This window comes from Lagopus leucura, unplaced genomic scaffold, assembly GCF_019238085.1.
Source record: "Lagopus leucura isolate 7727_CA_CO unplaced genomic scaffold, USGS_WTPT01 Super-Scaffold_810, whole genome shotgun sequence".
Classification (NCBI taxonomy): Eukaryota; Metazoa; Chordata; class Aves; order Galliformes; family Phasianidae; genus Lagopus; species Lagopus leucura.
In genome coordinates this window covers 389,389-413,846 of record NW_024962261.1, presented here as the reverse complement: position 1 = coordinate 413,846, position 24,458 = coordinate 389,389, and the positions used below count along the sequence as shown (strand labels likewise).

Genomic DNA, 24,458 nt, shown 5'->3' with positions numbered 1-24,458 from the left:
TACAAAGTCACTAGTGAAATGAAGGGAGTAGACACAGATAAATCATTCATTGTCTTTTTGCCTTAAAGAAACAAGGGAGATGAAGTCAACAAGGTTCAGAACAAATCAAAAGCAGCACTTTATACCACTGCACTGTGGTACAGTACAGTACAGAGAGTATGTTGGTAAATTCAAGGAATACTAGCATTTTAAGTGAGTTCAAGAGGAAGGCCGAATGAAGTGCTTGCAAGAGAATTCAGAGGGAGCAACACCACACTGACAAATCACAGCAGGCTCTGGAAATGCCTGGAACTCAAAATGGTTGAGAACTGTCAAAACATTAGGAGAAAATGTCATACACTTGGCCTGCTTTTCCCTAGGTAGCTGCTGGTGGACTGTGTTGAGGAGAACACGCTTGATAAACCCTTGGTCTGAATCACTGCAGTGCATAGTGTATGCAGACACCTGATGGCCAGTCCTTATGTATTTGAGTTAGCAGCACAACTATTAATTCCTAACAGCAACAATGATTTATGAGTCACCAGTGGGTGGCTTAATTGTGACCAGAGCAGAGACAAAACTTCCGTTTGGTAACTGAGTATTTACTGACAGGGGTCCTGCCTGAGAGCTCATCTGTCTTGGTACACTGCCTTAGAGCTGCAGTGGCTGGGGATGGAGAAATGCAGAGACATGAGCATTGTTTCTGCAGCTGCAGCACACAGAGTAAAAGCACATCCATGGCTGGCACACCAGTCCAGGGCTTTCAGTGTGCTTGTGCACCGACTCTGCAGCCATTCAAGTGACACCCAAAGGCAGCACAGCTGTGAACAAGGCCACTGTCCTGTCCATGGCAAAACAGGCTTTTATAGATACGAGTATGGAATTGGAGGAAGACATGCTTGTTGTAAATCTCCCATCTTTAATTCCTCCTACAGCAAGTCTGATTCCCAGATCTATTCCTGTTGCTCCTGGGAGCATCCTTGTTGCCAGAATAAGATACTAATATTTAAGAGCTTCATCTTTTCTTATAGCCTAAACTAGTCTCACAACTTCAATTTGCCTTGGGTAATTTCTCCAGCCTCCTGTTTGTCTGCCTGTTCTGGCTATTGCTTCTGGTAGTTTTTCCAAGACAGATACAGAGTGGCCAAGCCACTGAAATTGAGTGGAAGTGAAAGCATTAAATGAAGTCATTCTACAAAGAGGGTTTTGCTCAAGTATAGTAACAACCAGTTCTTAGAACAAAGCACAATAATAAAAACAGGAAGAAGGCTGAGAAGAGCAAGTGGCACACTTGGGACTTCTTGGTCAAGCTAAGTAATGCTAGTAAAATGTTGAGACAGCTACCACAGTCTGTCAGTGCGATCATCAGCTTACAGACATTGACACATCAAGGAATTAATTCACAGAGGATCTGTCCCTTTGCCTTCTGAAAATCTGTACATATCTTTATGCATGAACCTGTCCATAGCCCTTCTGAAGAGGCCCAGCTCAGTATATCATATATATATTGATACATATGTATCAGATATATATCAGATATTTCCATTGTGTCTGTGTGATATGTGACACTTGTAAGTCTCAGAGGTTTCACACTAGAGGCTGCTGGTCTAAATAATGGGGTCAGACCCTCAGATCTGTTTTTTAAAGTGACTGAGTTCTGCTGTGAAGACTGTGGCATGAGTTTCACTGTTGCTGCACACAGCACATGCAGAAGATTAGGAGCCAGAGCCACTTACAACTTTTACAAAGTGTTGTTAAAATGTATCTCCCACATGGTTCCCCTCACTTATTTTGATTAATGTTCTGTCACTACCAAAAATATGGAATATGCAAATGAGCTGCAAAAGTAAGCTACTACCTCGATACGATAGCAAAGTCTAAATGCTACTAAATCTCTTAGGCAAATGCTTCTAACACAATTCAGCTACAGGACAGTTACAGAGTGCCTGGTTCACTCTCATGGGCATGCTTATTTCTACACTGAAAGTCAGAGAACGCAGTGCATAAATTTCACTGTTCTCATTCTACCTGTAGAAAGTAAATCTAATGCATTATTCCATAGCTTCATCTACTCTCCAAACTCCAGGTTTGCAGCTTTCTAATATTCAGGTTGTGCTGCAATGGAAATCTGGGACCAAATCCATCAGAATCTTGCTAATTTATTCCTCTTAGGAATTTGTGTCTGTCAATTTTGGCATTGTTGTTAACACTGATGAGTTGTTAACACTATTTTCTACACTGCTTCTTTCATAATGTTGTGCACAGGTTCATCTATACCTTTGGTTATTGTCATAATGATGACCTCAGCGTATAAACACAGCAGTGCTTGTAAGGAAGAAGTTGCACTTTTTTATTTTATTTTTATTTTTTTAACAAAGACTGAGGAGAAGAGAGACAGAAAACAAACCTGTTCATAGATCTGTGAACCTTCCTTTAGTGCTCAGGATTGCCTTCCTCTGTAGCTGTTGTCTTCATGATGTTTGCATTTGCAAACATGCACAGATCCTGCCAAATAAAGAAGCAGCCCGGAAGGAAAGCACCTGTCACACATGACAGACACCAGTGGTTAATGAAGTTACGGTTACATTTAGCTAACACTAGACTAAGTGGAAAAGGACTTATAGAATGTGATCCACAATCATGCATCAATCCTGTATATTATTAACATTTTTGTGTATTTCTGGGCACAATTCTTAGACTCGGGTAACACATGTACAGATTTGTTGTTCTGGACAGTATAGGCTGCATCATCTTGGACTGTGTCATTTTTTGGGTTAGTGGTTGAACTAGATGATCTCAGTGGTTTTTTCCAACCTTAATGATTCTGTGATTCTGAGGTCTTTCTCCGAACTTCATGCACAATAGGCTGCTTGAGAGTAGTTTTGAAGCCATCACAGAAAAGGCTTTCACACACACAGCTATACTCAAACTGTATTATTTAGTTTCTTAAATTTGTTCTTAGCTGAGGGCAAATGTTAGTATGATCTGCACATACACAGAACTTTTACTGCTGAAGATACATAAAAATTTAACAGATTTCGTTGGTGCAGTGCAGTCAGCAATGTGCATGCACAGACACTTGCTGCAGGTTTATCCTTTTTTAATCTATTTAAGGTTAGTTTTTTCTTCCCCTCTAGCTATTGATAAACAATTAACACTACTTAAAGTTTATGCCTTGTCTATTGAGGCTGCAGTGACAGCTGTACACTTTATACTTCTTTCAATACTTGCTTTCATCTAATTCTCAGAGCTATTATGACGTGTTACATTCTACTGTGACAGCTAAATACTCTGTCATCCGAATGCCTCTTACTGAAAAATATGTGCTTCACTTACCTTATACCATATTAGCAGCGATATAACTGTGTTGTTTTTAATGGAATCACTCTACCAAGACTTTCATAGTCGTAACAGAGTGCCTCTGCAGTCCCTGCAAAATGCACAGCAGCTTTCTCATTAACAGAGAGCAGTTCAGTTGGTCATGTTCCCACTTACTTCCCTGCTCCCTTATCTGTATCATTTTAGCATATTGAATAATGAGTTACGAGAAGCTGTATTACACATAGGTGGATGACAACTACAGCAAATGTTGCCAGCCCAATGCGAAGGAAATAACTTTTACTCTGAAGATGTGGGATAGTAAACATCCAAAGACGAATGTGCAGTGCAAAATTGATATGCTTGATGAGATCGGCTATGTCAAAACTGCACTTTTCAGAACATTGCTTTTGCAGGTATTTTAATAATAATTTTTTTTTTTTTAAAGAATTAAAATCTTTTTCTAGGGCAAAGTTCTTTCGCTGAGTCCTTTCCTCATTCTGAAGTGGCTGTGACTTACCAGTACCAAATGGGCATTTAGAATCTGGGTTGGTTCACTTGAGAGTGCTTGAAACATGTTGACAGCACTTCAGTAGCCTCTCTTACATATGCTACATCTTACTGAGATCACAAGATTTTTCTTGGAAGGGCAGTTCTTCATTTGCATTCTTCCATTTTCATTCATATTTTTGTCTGGGAATCTGGCTACTGATCTCTTTAAGTTCAGTTGAGAACTAACCTATGTTTCATTTACTTACGAAGCAAAGGGCAAAGGCAATTGAAAAAAAAAATTATTTCTCTCATTTTTTTATAGTAAGTAAATAAAATATCTTCTCTACATAGTTTCCATTTACACTACTTAAAACATGCAGGAGACAGAGCATTCCCAAGTATTATAATCATAAGTATGTTATTCACTGTGCTGTAGGAAAGCTATGAATATCTAGTGTTTAGCCAGATTTTCTAATCTAATCCCTTAAACATAAATTCATGGCGTCTGCATAAGTTTCAGCGTATGGCTTATGATATCTGCTTCTGATTACTCTGCTCTCTCTCTCCAACAGGTTTTTAGCTAACACAAGTTTTGATGGTCTCAGTGGCCACATTAAGGTGAAGGGTTCCTCTGTTATCAGCTCAGAAAACAACTTCTTCATCTGGAACCTGCAGCATGACCCTGTTGGGAACCCTATGTGGACTCGTCTAGGGAGCTGGCAAGAAGGAAAGATTGTCATGGACTATGGGATATGGCCAGAACAGGCCCAGAGACATAAAAGTCATATGCAGCACCCCACTCGGCTGCACCTCAGAGTGGTAACTCTTATTGAGCACCCTTTTGTCTTTACAAGAGATGTAGATGATGAAGGTCTTTGCCCAGCAGGGCAGCTGTGCCTGGATCCTTTGACCAACGATTCAGCAGTGCTGGACAACCTGTTTGAAACTCTTCAAGGAGGAAATGACACCGTTCCCATTGAGCTGAAGAAATGCTGCTACGGCTACTGCATTGATCTGCTGGAGAAATTGGCTGAGGATATGAACTTTGATTTTGACTTGTACATTGTTGGTGATGGAAAATATGGAGCCTGGAAGAATGGTCATTGGACTGGGCTGGTAGGAGACCTTCTTTCTGGGACAGCTCACATGGCAGTGACATCATTTAGCATTAACACTGCCCGCAGCCAAGTGATTGATTTCACTAGCCCTTTCTTTTCCACTAGTTTGGGGATATTGGTGAGGACCAGGGACACGGCAGCTCCGATTGGAGCCTTCATGTGGCCACTTCACTGGACTATGTGGCTGGGGATATTTGTTGCGCTCCACATCACTGCTGTTTTCCTCACCTTATACGAGTGGAAAAGTCCTTTTGGGATGACCCCCAAGGGAAGGAACAGAAACAAAGTCTTCTCTTTCTCCTCTGCCCTGAACGTCTGCTACGCGATCTTGTTTGGAAGAACAGCTGCCATCAAACCCCCCAAATGCTGGACTGGAAGGTTTTTAATGAATCTATGGGCTATTTTCTGTCTGTTTTGTTTGTCCACGTACACAGCCAACTTAGCTGCTGTCATGGTTGGAGAGAAGATCTATGAAGAGCTTTCTGGAATACATGACCCAAAGGTAAAGCATGTCTGTTGTTATTAGCTCAGCTTTTTCTTTTTCCCAGTTGAAATTCACTGCTACATAATTTATGGTTTCTTAATAAAATCAGAAAGCGACCTGTCTGCAAAACAGCAGTTATCCTACAGTTAATTATCATCTGACAACACTTCAGGAGGAAACTCCAGTGAGAGAAGGTATTTAAATATCCATTAAAGTGTATGGAGTGATTTCAAAGGTGTAAGGTTAGAGGTTACTCAAGGATTTTTGTTTTGCTCACAGCAAAGATTTTAAGTGGTTTCTGCATGCAGATTTAAGGTTAGATTACAGTTCTGAAGTCCCTTTGGCTGCAGTTGTTTGGATGAGTTAGGTGATTTAGATCATTCTGAGATTTACTCAGGCAAAATAACCACACAGCGTGGAGACAAAAGCATGGATACAAAACCTGATATTCTAGGCAGCATTTTGCTAGTATTTCAGAGGCTTTAATGGTGTTACTGCCAATGCTTTCCATGAATATTAAATCAATTGGAGAAGAACTGAAATATTTTGAAAAACTACTTTTTGTGTCAGAATGACAGAGTACTTTATGAGTAGTCAGTTGATTTTCAGTGTCACTTCTGCTGTGGAACTGTTCATGCGGGAACTGGATTGCATAGTAGACAGCTTGTATGCAAGCTGTATGTATGTATGTATGTATGTAGCGCAGAGAGCTTGATACATATTAGGAAGGCAAGGAAAAATGCAGAAGCAGGACTGCTCACACACACTCTCTCCCTCATTCTCAAGGTGGATGAAGGGAAAAATTTAAGCCTCAGCCACATTCCATAGTTCAGCCATTTTAGAAGACTGTCATGATTTTATTTGCTACTAATTTGTGGTCACAAATAAAACTGAGCAGAAGGGTTTATGGAGAGAATACACAGCTGCAGGTGGCACAAAAGCAGGCATCCTCTTCAAGTGACAGTCCCTCTAGGGAACAGAATGCCAACAGAAAATTTCTCTTGTTTATCTGAAGCTTTCACCAGCAAAAGTTTGATTCATGGTATTGTCCACAATTTTATACTCATAATTTAACTGCTAGTACACAGCTGCGAAACTATCTACCATCAGTCTCAGGTGTCTGAACTGATAAAACATTATGCCAGTGGAACAAATCACCTCAAGAACTCCAGAACCAATCGCTTATTTCGCTTTCATAAAATTTATTAATAAAGGTTATATACATACCTCCAAATAATACAGGCCATCTTTCACATCAGTAAAACTTTGTGTTTGGACTGATGACCATCCACTTTTCACTTTGTGAATATGATTTCTGAATCACTTCCTCCAACATTTAGAACAGTAATATTTTTTTTAAAGAATATTATTTTCTATGGTTGGCCTAAGGCACTGATTTATGACTTAAAGCTTGTGCTTTTCCCCCTACATAAAGAATCAGACATAGTAAATCTGTAATTTCATCAAATTAAGCTTCAAGACTGCTGGAATTTTGTATTTGTTTTGTTCAGAGCATACTGGATGAGTAATTGAGAGTGTTTCAGTCCTTGTTTGGTAAGCCTCAACATGGACTTGAAAATGAAGTTACTCCTCTGTTTTTTGTATGGGCATTACCTAATCCATTACCTAATCACATCAGATTACATCCTAATTTTCTGCGTCACTGTTACGACCATGCAGGCAGTTCCTATGAGAGATATTGGAAAACTTCTGCAAATTGTAAGATAGAATTATTCTAAAGCTGCACTGTGAAGCTTTGCCATCAAGTTACAAAATTGAGCACAGTGTTGAAGCATATTGCACACTGCAAACACAGGTCTTAGGCCTAAATAAAGCACTGTTGACTAATGGTTTGGGGTTAATCACCTCAGGGATCAGGTAAATCAGTGGCATTATTGGTCTCTCCCAGACAGACACTTCTCTGCTTCATGGAACAAGGCTAAGATTCTGAATTGTTCCCACTTTCCAATGTAGAAATAAAACAGATAGGTTTTATGAGGGAGGATTACCTCATGTTACATGAACTACAAAATATTTGTAGATATTTTGTTCTCATGATTGCTTCTGAAGTCTTTGTATGATCAGTTATAACAGAAAACGTACTGCTTTAATCTCTTCTCACACAGAGCTTGAGCTGCGCTCTGACAGAGTTCTCTATAATGTAAAGCTCGGGTTTGGAAAACGTCTGGAGCACAGCAGTTGTAGAGGTACACCCACCAGTTTGATTAGTTCTTTAAATATTTTTAGGTGATTTAAATATTTTACTTTCTTTTTCAGATCTACCTGCCTCTTCACCTTTTTGAAAAAGATGGCAATAAGATGCTGAAATAATCTTTTTAATATTAATGTGCTTTTAAACATTCCCCTGCTGTTCCCCAGGCAGATACACTCTTGTACTGTGCTTCTGGAAAGTATTTAAAAAGCAAAACCCAAAATAGATGAGCAGCCTGTTTGAGGTGGTGTAAAACGTACGATTTCCCCAAGCTGGCACCACAGACAGTAAATCCCATGTGAGACTCTAAGCAGGGGGGGAGGGATGGTAAGATGGGAAAAAGAGAAAGTCTTTTTTCAGCATGAGAAACCTGGTTTCTAAAGTCAGTATTGACAGGAGGATCTATGCTCTTTTTTTCTGATTAAAAAAATATCCAAGGTTAGCTATGGCCTGAATAAACAGCGTTTGCCTTTCTGGAGGAATACATGTTGCAGTGGTGATGTGTAATTGACCAAAGCAGCACCGTGTTCTAGCAGTTGCTCACTACAGCTCTGAAAGGAGAGTCTCAGAGGTACAACCTTCTCAGCAGAGATCAACAGAAAATCTGTTGCAGTGATCCGCTGATCACATGGAATGTGGAATGAGGGGTCTCCCCAGCGCACCTTCATGTGCTCTGACAAGAAGGGAGTGATGAAATACTGAAATATCACCATGCTGCTTCCAGGAGGCACCAGCCAGGCATGGTGCTACCCACAGCAGCAATGGGAGGCAGAAGAATGTTGTTCTTGGGAACAGGCCTTGTGCCTCAGGTTCTTGGTGCGCATTCTCTGAGTGAGACCTGCGCAGAATCTTAACAAGGGCAAGCCAAATGTCTGGAGCATCCATCCAACCAGGTACTCCACTGACTCGTGTTTTCAAACCTGAAAGCCCTTTTGATGCTGAAGGAATTAGAAATGCATTTTATCTAATGTCTGTCTTCCAGTCCTTCACATCACATCTCGTGAATAGTGAGCTAACGTATCCAGGCTCTGATCAGCCACAGGTGAAGGCCTGCAGGAACGCCGGGTCGTTGCTCTCCAGGAAGCTCCCACCTCAGAGGCAGCCAGCTGCAGCCTGACTGCACACCTTTCTTTTAGCAGAAGCTGCAGAATACACACCATCGCTGAGCTGCAGAAATATGTTAAAGCGATTTTCTGTCACCTTAAGATCTTACTCTCCTAAGAAAATGGGCAGCTGGGGACCACAGCTGCCTTATCTCCTCCTGTTTTCTAATCTTACAAATTTATACCATTGTGTCTTCTCAGTACAAACTGGCAAACCCATCTTTCGGGGGAAAAAAAACACAAAAAAACATTCACTTGAATGAATCCAGGCTGCTGTTTGAGCAGTAGAGGATAGCTGCAGCATGAATGCAGTTTCAACACAGATGAAGGTTGCAGCAGTGTCCTGAGCCCTCATCTGAAGCAGCAGGCTGCTCTCCGCACCACGGGCAATGAGTTTATAAGCTCACTTGCAGGCAGGAGACAGCAAACATTTAGTTCCGATCATTTTCTACTGCTTTCATCCCTTCTGCTATCTGAATCCTAGGATGTTTTCCTAGTGTCAGATCTCTGGGTGCATAAAAATTCATGGCATTCCTGATTTTCGGACTGCTTGGCAGACTGTCTGTTGTGCAGACCTGACTTCCGTACAAGGTCAGTTATTCATCCTGTGAGCACGCAGACCAGCAGGCTGCCTTGGAGCAGGTCTGATCATTTGTCCTGCCTTCCTGTCACAGCCTGGAAGACACCTGGCACTATTCCTGACATCTCCCCAATCTGCTTGCCACCTTGTTTGTTTTATTGCTCCTTAGTCCCCTGGCCATGACATTATACTAAGTCTGAGTTGAAAAAGCCACCACCAAAAGCTTTTATCCCTTGCTGTGGCCAGGCCAGTGCATATTTTCACAGAGACTAGGTTGCAAAAGGTAACCAATTAAAAATGCTGCTAGAGAGGCACTGAGGTGTGCAAATGGGAATAGATGGGGATAAGACAGGAGGCTGCTCTATCTGTTCCCTGACTGACAGGCAGCGACTGCATTACTGCAGTGCAGCAGGCAAGGGCTGAGTAGAGAAGGAGCACGGAGATAAACAAGAGACTTGGGGTATAAAAAGAGAATTTGCTACCAGGTTGCTTTGAAAGCCTGTATCTCTATGGCTTTTGTCTGTTCTAGCCAGTCTTGTGACAAGTTCTAATATTTTATGTCCTAGTTTCCAGTATGGTTTCTGTAAAGCATTACAATCTGCTTGCGAGTGATCTATATCTCAGTGCCACAATCAGGGAAAAGAAGAGATTATGAGTACATAAACAATTCCCATTGCCTTTCTTTGCTCTTTAACCCTGCAGTCTAAGGCCTGGATGCAGGAAAATTTCTCTGTCAAATCTAAAAGGAAGGCTCTGGATTGTAGACTCTCCCCAGGGAGCAGAGTTTGTCAGTGTCAAGTTCTTTGAACAGGGACTTTGCTTTCAGGCTTCTACTGTATGTCACATGTTGGAAATGTACTGTAAAAGTCAGGAGCATATTGAGAAGCCCATATTATCTAAGGGAAAATGATTGTGGCCAGAGAACAGAAGATACGCTGCAAACTTGTCAGTAAGAAAGCATCCATCAGTAGAAGCTGAAGAGCAGGGGGGATCTTCCAGGTGGTGGTCCCACACCTGGCTTTTCTTTCTACTAGTGAAGATGACATGCTTTCAGCAGTACCATGAACTTTTCAGGTATTGCTCTACCATTGTCACAGCTGTAAAAGATTTCAGCTTTTCTTTGCCAAATTCATGATACATTTTTGTATCTGTGTATGCTAATTTAGTATGGTGGTACTTTGATCTCTCTGGGTCACTTTGCCTTCACAGTGCTCAATGGTAGTGGCAAAGGAACTCTCCATGCTGTATCTTCACAGAAAATACCATACCTGTTGAGATTCATTTAAGAAGAAGTGCTAGAGCTGTGAGCCCCACCACCTGCAATTTCCTTGCTTTATCTCACCTGAGATGTCTGCACTGGGGACATTATGTGTGATTTACTCAATCTGATATGCTTTCACAGGTGGGAGAGGTAGGCACATCTGGCTGTGAGTCCTCTGTTGAAGACACTTTGGGAAAAGATCACCAAAACCGTTTCCTGAAAGCATAAGCTTCTCTCCATCACATGTGATGGTGTGCTAGCACATCCAGCACTGATGTCTCACAACACTGTAGAAGCCCTGGGGAACACACTGCAGACACCTGCAATCTGACAAGCCCCATCTGCTACATCCTTCCAACCACCATGCTTTAGAATGAATCCTCAGAAATCTCTGATGCTCTCTCTTGGATATTTCCAATCCACCTTCTGACATGCCACCAGAACACATGCTTTTATGAGCTATCTCTCTGTTGCAAGATTAAGTGCTTAGAATAATTGAAGCAAGATGTTTTTGAGAGTATTTTATCCATCAATTCAGCATTTGCAATCAACCAGACTTTTGTTTCTAAATTTAAAGAGTGGTTTGTGAGGTTTCAGACTCCTGTTTCTGATTTATGGAAATCTAAATTAATTTAAAGGCATTATGTCTCTAACTGTGTATCAGCTGAAAACCCCCTGCTGTGTATACTATTAAAACAGCCCAGAAATAGTAACCAGCTAGTAACTGCAGGTGAGCTTTAGCAATATCAAACCACAGAAGGGGAAAGCTCCAAACACTTTACAGGCCTTTTTCACAGTTAGCAGTGTGATCCGAACAGAACTGCATTTATTGAGATTTTTCCATGAGTCCAACAAGCTTTATAGTGAGGCCTTAACTGTTATATATTCAAAGGGAATATACATATGTATATATGTATATATACAAAGGTTATATATAAAAAAAGGAAGTCTTGTAAGAATTACACTTAAGCAAATGGACTTAAAGTGCTGTGGTCAGCTGCAGTCACCTAAGAGGAGTCATTGTCAGGAGCACTGCTTGAGCTGCTATTTTTAAATAAATAATGAAATAGCATGTATTTAAATATGCATTAAATGCATTTAAATTGTATGGCAAAAAAATAAGCACAATCTCAATGGAGTTAACAGAAATCTTACTGCTACTATGATATTTTGTACTTCCTAGGACTGTAGAATTCATTTGTTTTTAGAATTCCAAGAAGTGGGCAACAACGTCTGTACAGCATACATGTCTGTGCTGGAAGATACTGGACACAGGAAGGTCATGACTGACAGCATCACAGCCTGCTAATTAGTGTATGGTGCTTTTCTGAGTATTAATGAGTCAGTGAACTCAAGAGGAATTCAAATGTCATGGAGTCCAGACAAAGTGCAAAAATCTCAAATGGAAGAGAAATTAAGTATATCATAGTGAAGGGTCATATAAAGAAGGGCTTTGCAGACTAGTCTGATATGGGGATGAAGACATCTCCTGTCTGTGGAGGTGAAATCCTAGCTTCCTTAGCACTCCCATGCAGTTTATAGCAGTGAAAAATGTACTTGTTTAGCTTTCTGTTCACCTTATAAAAGATGTCTTGTAAAGTTATGGCTTTGAAGCCTCAGAATCCTGCTAATTTGGATTTTTGCCATGCTAATATTCTATCAGACACTGTATTGGCCATTCTCCAAAGAACTCTCCTTCTTCAAAACCTGCTTTTTTACACCATTTTGTCAACAGTCATCCTTGTGGCATCTTTACATGTTATCCTCCTGCTTGTCCAGGTCTTTGTCTACATAGAATGAGTTTTTCAGTCACCTGCTGCCTAGGCTGCTCTTCACTATGCAATTTGACCCAAAACATGTAGGTAGGGGGATAGAAGGGGGTAAGTTCTGCTGTCTTTGCTCCTCTTGGTGTAAGTTGTGAAGGTTGTTCTTTCAGAACTGGAAAGAGTCAGTGTGTTCTGGGATTTTCGCAGCAGTTTTCACATCAGTATCCTACTCTAAAACTGCAGTATACCTTTATGCCATGTCAGGTAAAAGCAGTGAAAGTGAGCCCACCATCAGAAGCAGCAGCTTATCCTTGATGAGACTGAGATCCTTGCAAGAAATAATGCAGTAATGCGAGCAGAGAAAGACAACAAGAAGATACTACTGAGTAACTGGCAAAGAACAGAGGACAGAGAAGACACATAATGTTGATCTTATCCTGTGGCAGATTGAAGATCATTGTACAGCTGACTTAGCAGGGTGAAGGAAATTTATTACTGCTCACAGCCATTGTGGTCTATAAAAACACACCTGGATGCCAGCCTGTTTCATGATAGCAGTCCTCGCTCAGCACCAGCATCATTGGATTTCAGGGACACTAAGGGATCACGCCTTCTGAAAAGAACCAGAAGTTCTCACCAAGTGCAACGAGATTCGTCTGAACACCAAGTGAAGTCAAGTACCATTGTCCATATTTCACGGTGCAGAAAGTCATGGCCTCCAAATGAGCCCATCGTTGTATTTTACACCTCGGGCTTAACACGTTTCACTGTTAAAAATTTCCTCAATTTCTTCTAACCAGTCACCCCACTTCCACCATGACACTGCTGTCTTCCCTTTCCCACAAACTGCAGAATGCTGTCCTTGCCATACCAGCGTTGTACAATGTAGGGATGAGTGCCACATGGCTGGGACTGGCAGCATGGCTCTGACCAACCAGTGTGTGACAGCTGGAGCAGGAGGAACTTCTAAGAAAAATGATTTAAAAGGTGGTTGTTTTGAAACTTGATGAGGAAGCTACCCTACATGATATGCTACTGTGATATTAGGTGTCTTCCAGCCCACAGAATTGGAGAGCTCTTCAAATACTTTCCATCAGCAAACATTATAGCCTGGGTGGAAGGCGAAGAGGGACTATAGAACCAGAAATGCCCCATGGTTTTTTTGGTGTAGAAAACATACTCAGCCAAGCAGCTCTCTTTCTGTTTGGGAAGGACTTGACATTAAAGCAGCATTAACCCTATTTACAGAGGAGGGTTATTGGGTATTGGGTATTGGGTATTGGGTATTGGGTATTGGGTATTGGGAACAGAAGAACACAGGCTGGAGCATTTTTATGGTTTATGCTTTATGCCACTAAAGTTAACTGGAAGCAGTGATCTATTGTCTGCTGGGAATTACATCCCTATTTTTCCTTCAGCCTATCAACTTGGCTTATAAATGTTTACACATACTGTCATGCATTTGTCAACTTTTCTGGAATAAACCCCATCTGAAGGATCTCTCTATCCAGACCAAAAGGGCTGTTAAAAACAGAGATGAACATACCCTTAAGTTTATATTCATCACTGTTCTGTTCTTACAGAGCTTATTGCACTAAGATATTGCCCAGAAAACTCAATCAGCAGAGCAATCCTCAGAAATTAATACCTGCTCAGACTCAAGTCCCACTCTGCACCCTGTAGCAAAGCAGTTTCTGCAGCACATAAGAAAGTAAAGCAGATCTTAAAATTTATTCTTACCACTCACAGAAGGAGCCTTTATGTTTTTAAGAGACCTACGTTTGACTTTGTTTTCATTTGCAATCATGTTGATATATAGGAGAAAAAACTCAGTACTGTGCATTGGTTCCCAGATTAAATCTACTCGTTTACTTTAGTGGAGCTGTGAAGATTTATGCCAACTAATGACCTAGTCAAGCTGAATTCAAAATTACAAAAATATTTTAACAAAATATGGCATTATCCTGGCAAACCAAGAATCAGCTCTGCTGATAGTTTACTCAACAGGGAAAGGATGGTGAGCTTTCAGACATATCCTGCATACACCATCTCCTGGAGACCCTGGGAACACCTCCACATCTCAAGCCCGAACACACGGGACAGCTAAACAAAGCTTACGCTTCCAGAAGTTCAGCTGTGAATTTTCATCTGCTAAAACATGAAATTCATGTGCTTCACTATGAATAATTTCCTTTCATCCCCCTCTGCAACCCATAAATATTCACTGGAGTTAGCTTTTAGAAATTCTTGTAGATAAGTAGGGAATAGCCCATGAACTTGCAGATAAGTTATACTTTGTAGGTATCCTTTTAAATTTTGTTTGTTTTGTTCTTTTTACTCTGAAACTTTGGTTAGTATCAGCAGTTGCATTTCTTCTGTCAGCAGTCATGAGAAATCTATCATGAGAAGCTATATGACCGTGTAAGTGTGTGGGTTATGTAAGGGAGAATAAAAACCTATACTGCTTCCTAAAGGCTTGCAGCAAAGCAGCAGAACTCTAAAAGAGTGTCAGTTTTTCACAGCAGAGCAGAGCACTTGATACCACCACTCTCTAGCAATTAACAGCCGAAACTGAACATTTTCTCCAAAGTCTGCAGCAATTCCCTGGTGCAGATCATGCTGGCACTCACAGCACAGCTGCTGATGGATGCACTGACCATTAAACACTGCAGTAGGTGTTACACCAAGCAACTAACAATAGGCAGAGCTACTGAAGCCTTTTTACAACAGTTCTTCCTCAGAATTTTTTTATAAAAGTTAGGAGAATGCTTTCAGCTGTGTTCACCCTTTCTGTACCCTCTTAAAATTGAAAAGCAGTATCACAGGAGGCACTGAAAGCTGAATCTGTGTGACCTCTGCATCTCTCACTCAGGGTGCTGTCACTACCACTGCATCCCACTATATGTTGTCCTCATCTTCATGGAGGTGTATTTTGGATGAATGATGAAATCACATTGATGATTTAAGATACTAATTAGAAACTGAGCTCCAGAAGCATTCTTCCTCCCACCAGCTATCAAGGTGCACAAAACAGTCTTGAATTAAAGTTGATGAGACAGGTACTGCATCCCATTAATCAAATGCTGGGAAGGCATTTCCTAGATGTCAGTCATGTATGGATAATGTTGATCTCTCTGCTTGTTGGAGATAGCCACGATTTCACTTCCCAGCAGTTTCTCTGGAAAAGAGAGTGTTAAGAACTTCCTTGTCTCTTTACAGTTCCCTGCAAGCTCAAACTCCACTGAATCAGAAGGAAGCAAAGCCAGAAATCCACCTGGCCAGTTCATACTTCAGCATAACTCCTGTCACTTAGAGACCCCACTGTGCTCCATTCGTTAAGTAGTCTTGACACAGTCTGGCATCTCGGTAACAGGCTTCTATTAAAATTGACAAATACAGAAGAAGCATTGCAATCAGGCAATCAGTGTAGCTTCTCTCCCTAATGTACATATGCAGAAAGCTAGTTTCTCAGGAGAACCACAAGGATGTGATACAGAGCTTCCTCAAGAAAAAACTGCTCTTCTCACTGGGTAGGTTCACTACACCTATTCTATTGTTCGCCTTTCTGGGACTGAGGTAAATCTTTTCACTGTATTTATATTCTGAACATGTAAGGTTTCCTACACGCAGCAAAAATACATGACAACCAAAATGTGATGCAAACCTCAATGTGATGGTAGATAAAGTGAGCAGGGCACCAAAGGGGAAAAATCTTTGAGCCCAATCTAGTTATACAGCAATGCAAGTTCATTCAGAAGCCAGAGTCTGCTATAAAGGCCCCACAGCCTAACAGCCAAACTTTGGATTATGTCAACTCCTAGCAGCATCTCATGCATTTTCAGTTTTAAATCCCAACTTGAACAGGACATTTCTATGCCTAAGTATTTTCAAGTCTAAGTCTAGGTGATCTCAGCCTGGCTGATGGTACTGAATGCAGTGGCACTGTATTACATAAACTGGAATGTGCCAAGTAATTCAAAATCCCTGACATTTAGGATTTTATTTTTCTGTTTCTGCTCCTCTGGTTTTATCACATTGGTATTTTCATGCATAATTGGCACCCCAAGGCATAGATGTATGTACATACCCAATTCTTCTCAACATCTTCCCAAATGAAACACAAGCTCTCCACTTCCCACTCAGCAGATGTTTTAACAACAAGACGAAAACTAAGAACATGCAGAAGTAAGGTGGTAAACCAGTGGAACTGGTATCTGCAGTGAGCAGCACAAACATCATTTTTTAGTAGCACAGTGTTATACAAGAAAACTCGGAGGCATCCCAAAGCTTTTCCTGGAGCTTTCATAGAGGTTGAATGTTCTGCAGAGCTCTGGGTTTTTCTTGGATGCTCTGTGACCTCCTTGCCTCAGCACTTAAGTACTTTACCTCCTCAGCACTTGGAAGCAATCACATTACCCCTACCTTGGATACCGTATTTTCTTACACAGTGAGATTTGTCCTTAGAAATACTAGCATAACCCATGAACCAGTAGATGAATATCCTCAGGAGCCCCAGGTACAGAAACCCTTCTCATTTCCAAAGATCTTTAGCCTTCTGCACCTTTGACTTGATCTTCCCAGCAGCATTTCATAGGCCTCCCAAGAGTTCTGTCTTCATAGAAGATGAGTCATCTTCCTGATCTGTCTGCCCTAGATCTATGCACCAAGATCGTTAGGTCCTGTATTTCACAGCCCTGCATCTGTGCAGTCAGACTACAGACTGAAGAAGCTGAGTACTCAGCTCCATCTGGTTCTGCATCCCTCTCCTGCAAGGGCTCTCGTGGCCATATCTTCTTTCTTGAGTTGGCCCCAGACACTATCCCAGGTCTGAATGGTAGGCACCACATGTCTCACAGCCTCACATGCAGTAGCTCTCATAGCATAAAGGAGATGGTTTACAAAATCTGGGAGAAACCGAATTAGCATAGCCATTCATGGTATGCACCAGTGCTTCATATATAAAACAATTAATTTTACTAATGCAAAATATGATAGGAGATTTGCTTTAGCAGGAAGATTGGACTCAATCTCCAGAAGTCCCTTCCAACACCTGCAATTCTGTGATTTTGTGAAATCCTTCATCTCGACCATTTCAGCTGCAAAAGTGCAATTGTTAGCTGGCAGTATTCAATATTCCTTTTTTTAGGAGAGCCACTACCCACCAACACGAAATAGCTTTTTAACCCAGGAAGTATTTTAACTACTCCATAAATCTGGTTTTATGCATACTGTTCCATTGCCAGGCCAGCACAGATATCATATTCTAATGGGATGCAGCCTAGAGCTTTAGTTAACCTCTGGGAATGTCAGGTATCTCTTATGTTCAGCTTTTAAGGTGATAATCCTACCAGCATTATTTACAGAACGATTCATTTTGGAAGGACTCAGTCTGAAAGACTGCAAACCATCCATCTCCCTTCAGTTCTCAACTACGGTTAATGCACCCAGATCCCTCCAGGTGCAGCAGGGCTCTGCTCCATCCTCCCACAGCTCCTGGTGCTGCTCTTCTGCTTCTCCAGATCCGTCGCTCTGCACTGCAGCGTGCAGTTTGTGATGGTGGTCTTGCTGCCTGACATCCAAATGCCAGCTCACAGAAGGCAGTCCCATGCGTGGCAGCAATACTCAGTTCTTGTGCAGTGCATGGAAGTGCACTACTGGTTGAGCAGTCCTTACATTCAGGAGCAATGATCCTTCTGGAATAAAGAGTGATTTCTTCGTCTCCCAGGCCTTTAGAAGGGAAGTATGGCTGAGAAAGAGATGAATAAAGAGGGATATCTTCTGTATCCTTAACTGTCTTTTTAGTTTGTTCAGTGCATTATCAGAGTGGGAATTTCTTGCTTCATGCAGAGGATGAAAGCTTCTCTCTAGATGAAGACAAACTCTGATCCTTTGATTTCTTACAGCAATAGATAGATACCTGATTTTGGAGGGCTCTTGTAATGTTAGCTGAGCTGAGTGCCAAGAAAGCTCATACCACCACTTGGAGATGGATCTGCAGTCATTGCATTTATTTATTTTAAACATAGTAGCATCACCAGCAGATCTCCAGGTCACTACACACATTTTGCCCAAGGTGTGCTTTGTGGTGGTTATTCACCTTAAGTACCGGCTAGGCTTAGAGTAAAAAAAACTCAGTGGAGTTTACACAGAAATGCAGTCTCTGCGTATCTAGAAATTCCTGTAATTTGGACAGCTTTATCTTCTGAGTGAAAACCAGCCTTTATATTTGCTATTAGTGATACCAACACTAAGTAACTGTCTCCCACAATCACCAGTTTAAAAAATAAATCCACTCCTGAATCTCCAGATTGTGATTCTTCAAATGCGGATTTGTTTAGAGTCAGGTTTTCAGGGATTTCTCTAAGTCCTAGGCATTAGGATCCTGTTATCTGTTTTTGGAAAGATCTGTTTTTGTTATAGAACTCATCAGGTCTGAGAAACACAGAAGAAACAGCATGAGAAACAGGAAAGAAAAATCTAAAAAGACAATTACTAAGGCAAGACTCACACAAAGACTGCCATTTACCTGTACTCTTAGCATACAGATACTTTGGTTTCCGTCTTTTCACAGAATCTTCCCAGAGATGACTACTGAAAGTAAGAAAGCAACAGTGACACCACAATGAAAGCCGAAGAGCCTTGTTTCAATCCTGAAGTTTTTATCTTCCACTGAAGCAAGTAGCCCTCAGGAGCCTTAGTGGATTAGGCAGCAAGGGTAGCGCAGGTAGTCCATTATCTGCTTTTGGCAGCATTTTGCTTTGTTAGTCCGCTGCTCAGTATAGCTGAAAGTAAGCCTTTTCCTCATGTGAATAAGCAGCAGTAAGAAGAAAGCAGAAGTGACAAGAGGCATACAGGATTAGAATACTATTAAGATTTATCCTTCATAAAAAGAGTCAAGAGTCACCAAATACAGACTTGCAGACACATAATTATTCTTAAGAAAAAACATAGAATGCTGGAAGCAGGAAGAGCACTGTGTTCACTGTGTGCACTGCACAACTTTCCTATACAGACTTTTCCAGACTTCCCACCAGACATATGGTGTTGCTGGAGACAGGATATTAAGCCAGATGGACTTCTGGTCTAATCCATGTTCCTCTGTTGTTATTATTTGTGGTGAAATTTGACAATATGCCCAACATAGAGCAAAGCACAGAAAGTCCTACATAAAACTGTTGGGACAGAAAATTAAATTGAGATAGGCTCAATTATTTTCTCTGTTCCTGTCTTTCCCATGGAGTCTAGAATTGTTTTGCTGGTGACAGAGCAAGATGCTTTCCAGTGAGCTCAGGCATCAGCCGTCTCTGTCTTCAGATCAGTTGTTGCACTACAGTTGCCATTACTGGGTGGACCACAAATGTCACAGCAAACACCTAAGCTGCCTTGGAAGGTTAATATAGGTCAGAGTCTAGACCTTGTGATGTTGTTTCTTTCTTCACTGAAACTGACAACAAATAAAACCTGAAGAACTGACATTTACTGTGGTGATTACTTCCTAGGACAGCGTAAGTACATAGAGCCTGTCCAAGTTCATTCTTTATGGAAGTTATCCTTGATGTGTGGAAGCTAGACTAGACCTAGATGGACAACATTGTGCTGGAAAGCTCCATGATGTATTGTCACAAAACCACTCTCTGTTATTTATGTCTTCTGGCACTTAAATGCTGCTTCCACACTTACAGGCAAGAACATTTCCCTCTGCGCCCACAGACCTTCTGGCACAGTGTGCTTGGTGGCCAGCTCCTGATGGAGGCAGTCCTTGCGTTGTGCATCCTCATGTCATCCAGGCCAGGACAACTCAAAAAACATGTTCAGACTCACTCCATGCCCACAGATTTGCAGGGCTTATTTCTGGGTTGCGACACAAGAGCCAGGTCAGCAGAGCACAGTGTGGAAAAAGCACCTGCCCACTTTCCAGAAATAAACTACAGGTTCCACAATAATCAGAATACCATTGAAATACCCTTCCTATTCCTTTCAGACTGAACTAGATGTTGATGAGTTTACATCATACGTGTTATTTTTCTAAAAGCCAGGAATAGTCTTTTATCCACAGTGTCATTGAAGAGTGGGCAAAGTCTTCTGTACAACTTTGTGTTGCTCTGCACTCTCTTTTGCATAGATGATAATGCAGGGAGACAGATGGATTGGCAGAATGCCTCTCTGCTTGCTCTTTGCAAAGCAGAGCATGGCCATGGTGAGATCATCATTACAGACTGCTGTGGAGACCTTCAGCTTCCTAGGAAGCAAGCAGAACCCATCTTCTTCAGCCTTAGCTTTACTGAGCTCTGAAATCTTGACTTTTCAAAGGCAGGCACGTTGCTGAAGGCCTTCCAATTAGCCTGCTCTTGGCAACATGCAGCTATCTTGGGGCAGTGTTTGACTTACTAGAGGGCACTGCCTGAACCATTAAAATTTCATTTTCAGGTGTATTAAGTGCTCCCAAGACAAAGAGGATACTGTAGAAACACAGGTCTCTGAAATTTACGAACATCTAAGCAATTCCAGACTTTAATGCAGATGGTATTAAACTGCTTGCCAGTTGTGAAAAGGATGCACAACTGTGTCTACTTTCTGTACAAAAATTGTATGTATAACTGGCTGTACTGTGGGTGTTCTTCTCCTTTCAGCCAAGGAAGACTTAATGTCCACAACTATTCAGTCTCAGTTTCTCTGCAGAGAATGATAATGAAGACAGAAGTGGTCTGGGACTTGATTTCCCAGTTTCTAGAAATGAAAAGGTGGTGTTACCCTTCTGCAGAAGAGTAAACTTCAGTATTATTCCATAACACAGACTCTGCTGTCTAACCAGAGCTTCAGGAAGTGGGTCCTAGCATGTATGGAAGGTTGTCCTGATACTTGCTGAAACTTTGACTGACAAATTATACCACACTTAGATTGTGGGGTCCTAAGTGTCTCAAGGGAAATATATTTCATGGTGTGAAGAAAATCCTGAGTACATAAACAGGCTGATGAGTGATCTGGTAAGTCTGTGTGTACTTCAGTGAAATGACAAGCTGGCTGTAGGAAAAGATTTGATACAGGCCTATGAGCACTGAGAATTTCTGACAAACGTTCACAAATGAGACCAAGTTACCCTGTGTGAATGATGCTGCTAATCTGTCATTTCACCTCCTTAGCTCCATCACCCGTCCCAAGGGTTTCGCTTTGGAACTGTGCGAGAAAGCAGCGCAGAAGACTACGTGAGGCAAAGCTTCCCCGAGATGCACGAGTACATGCGGCGGTACAATGTCCCTGCAACCCCAGATGGAGTAGCATATCTAAAGTGAGCCTCTGCATGCAACAGCACATCTGGTCCATCGGCCAGAACACGCGGCAGTGAGGTGGTGATGAGCTTCCCACTTTCACTTCTGCAAGCATGTGGTCACCTACATGGAGGGGTACTTGGAAAGCACAGGAAGTGGTATATTGCGTTAACTGCTAGGCTGCCATCAAGCATAGGCAGTGTTTAAATTCTGGCAATCTTCTGTGCATGGGAGACCTTTACCAGGCAGTGATAAACGCTCAGAAAAAAACATTGCTGTCCAGGTAAAAGTTGAGAATGAAGATCCTTAGCATCTTCAGCATGCTAGTAGGAGAGTTTGTCAGGGAGAACCCTTAGAGCGTTTGTCATTAAAATGAATAAAAGTATTAGACATGTAAAAAGTAACTGAAACTTGCTTTAGGGAATCATGTCTTTATGTTTCAAAGGACAGTTGTGGCTATCAATCTGGAATCATACAATTGATTCTTTCTGCTAGGACACTGCAGAAGTGATGACACACCTGAAATACTGCATTTTACGCACAGAAGTTGCATAATGGATGGACTCAGGAATTTCCACAAGAAGTTGCTTCTTTTTTACACATTTTTCCCAGAGCCATCCTAATGATAAAATAAAGGCAGTCCTTTGCTTGAGTTAAGCTGGAATCATTCTGTAAGATCAAAAAAGTAATGTAACTTTTTGTCAGGAGAACATCCTGACCCTTACAAGGATGAAGATGGAAGGTGCAGCCCTTTGGTCACATGAAAGCACGCAGTGCAACTGTTCTTTTGTACCATCAGCTTTTGTAGGTGTGCTATTCACTAATTATTAGGTTAGTAAAATTGAATCCTCTGCGTTCACAAAGGCTTAGCACAGAGAAGAGCTGATCTGAGAGAAGGAAATTAATTTACCACATGCTCAGGAGAAAGGAAGAGGAACACTTTTGTATGAGTTATCCTCTTGCATTTTTGCTCTAATGATCTCAATTTCGACATCACAAAGAAAACCAAGACAGCACAAGTGTATTAACAATTTTGTTCTTCTCCTCCAATAATGTTGTGTGCTGCTTTTCAGCTGAGCCAAAGTCTGGCTTGTAGTCTTTTCCATTTTTCAGATCAGGTATTTCATGAGAGTGAAGTAAGCCCTAGCCCTGCTGCCCTGCTTTGGGTGCACAAAGGTTGTGTCTTTCATGCAGTTCCCTCCTTCAAAATGTCTATCAGTTTAGCATTTAAAGTACAAGTTCCTGATTCCCTTTGCTATGCCTCCAGAGAACCAGACAGATAAATGTTCAGTGCGCACCTCTGTCTTGGACTGTGAAGTGTTTCTGTTTGTGACTTTGATGCTGAATGCAGGAATGACCCAGAGAAACTTGATGCCTTCATTATGGATAAAGCTCTCTTGGACTACGAAGTATCCATAGATGCCGACTGCAAGCTTCTAACTGTGGGAAAGCCCTTTGCCATTGAAGGTAATAATGAATTTTACAGCATGGTGCTTTATTTCACATATGTTGCATTTGCTATATTGTAATTTGGTATTCTGATTGAAACTGCTTATGTGAAACTGAGGACCCCTTTAAGCTAATGGGTAGCATTCTGAGTGACTAAGCAGAGCCAAGGCTTTGCCCTTTTTTGTGTATTTTTTGAGCTTTCAGATCACTCACACCATCTGTTGCCATACTCTGTATAGGAATTATTCAGTACTCATGTGGTCTGTCTCCAGCAGGCAGGAGGCACAGCCCATCCCACTGCTCGCACTGAAATAAAGCTGCTCCTGAGATAAGGCTTGCTTCTCTAGGCTCGCTTTTCAGAATTCAGTGAAGTGTATTCAGAATGCCGTTCCACAATTTCACCATTGCCTTTCTAAAGGCCAGGTGGGATCCCTGCTGGATCTGTTGCTAAGTGCATCCAAATTGCAGAGCCTTACTGGTCCTGCAGCCCTGCTGTATTCAGAGGGGCAGAGTAGAAGGCAGCATGGAAGCAAAGCTGGTCAGGAGCCACATGCAGCATGAGCAAACACTTAGCACTGTTAATCTTCAGGAATCACTTTTGCAATAGATGGGCAGTGAAAGCGATTGAAGTTCCTCCTTCCCTCCCTCCAAGAGCAATTGCTTTGGCTGGCTGTTCCAATTGCACATTAAAACAATCTCCTAAAGAACTGCTGCAGCTGAAAGAGGAAGGCAAAAGGAAGGAAGACTGGTGGAAGCCGAGAGATAAATTAATTTTAGCTACAAGCCAGCAGCTCAAGAGATTTTCTAGAATGTTTAATTTCACTCTGTCAGTGTTTCCTGTTTGAATTCGCACCAGAGACTTGAAAGCAATACGTTTTCTTCCTGTCTTTGTGTTACTGAGGAGGACAGATGCTCAGAGCCCAGGCTGTAGCAGGATGTGTGCGCAGCAGCATGTTCCACCATGCACGTGTAGTTATGTAAGTCTCAGGTCAGCTCTACTGAAGGAAACCACCAGCTTTCACAACTTTGAGTCAGTTACAGAAGGCAGAAAAAAAAGCAACCCTCAAATATACATTTTAAAAGAGCTGGTCTTTTATAGCACCCGACTGAGAAACTGTTAAAAGTGCCGAAAATGTATTAACGAGCCCTGGTTGTGCTTTCTCTGAAACGATTTCTTCATTGTTAGCAGATATATTCAGCTACAAATATAGGCACAATATACACCCTTCTCTAAAGCAGCAGGCCACATTTATAGTTCCTGAACCCTGCTGCACTTAGTCCTGTACCAGCACCCTGAAGTGGCCAAACAACAAATAATAATTAAATTCTGTCCAGAGCAGAACAGCAATAAAGGAAAGCCCCAGCCCCTGGGGCTTAAATTTTGGTGAAGAGAATACAGACTACTCCCATGGGCATGTGTGCAGCTTCTC

General features: G+C 41.6%; 1 protein-coding gene across 1 annotated transcript in view; it reads left to right on the top strand.

The window, feature by feature from the left end:
• Positions 1-24,458, top strand: part of GRIN3A (glutamate ionotropic receptor NMDA type subunit 3A) — a 66,989-nt gene that overhangs the window by 30,979 nt on the left and 11,552 nt on the right. Inside the window, exons 3-5 of the mRNA XM_042866256.1 lie at positions 4,362-5,409; positions 21,454-21,599; positions 22,931-23,046. Coding sequence (XP_042722190.1) covers positions 4,362-5,409; positions 21,454-21,599; positions 22,931-23,046 — 1,310 coding nt within the window. The remainder of the gene's footprint in view (positions 1-4,361; positions 5,410-21,453; positions 21,600-22,930; positions 23,047-24,458) is intronic.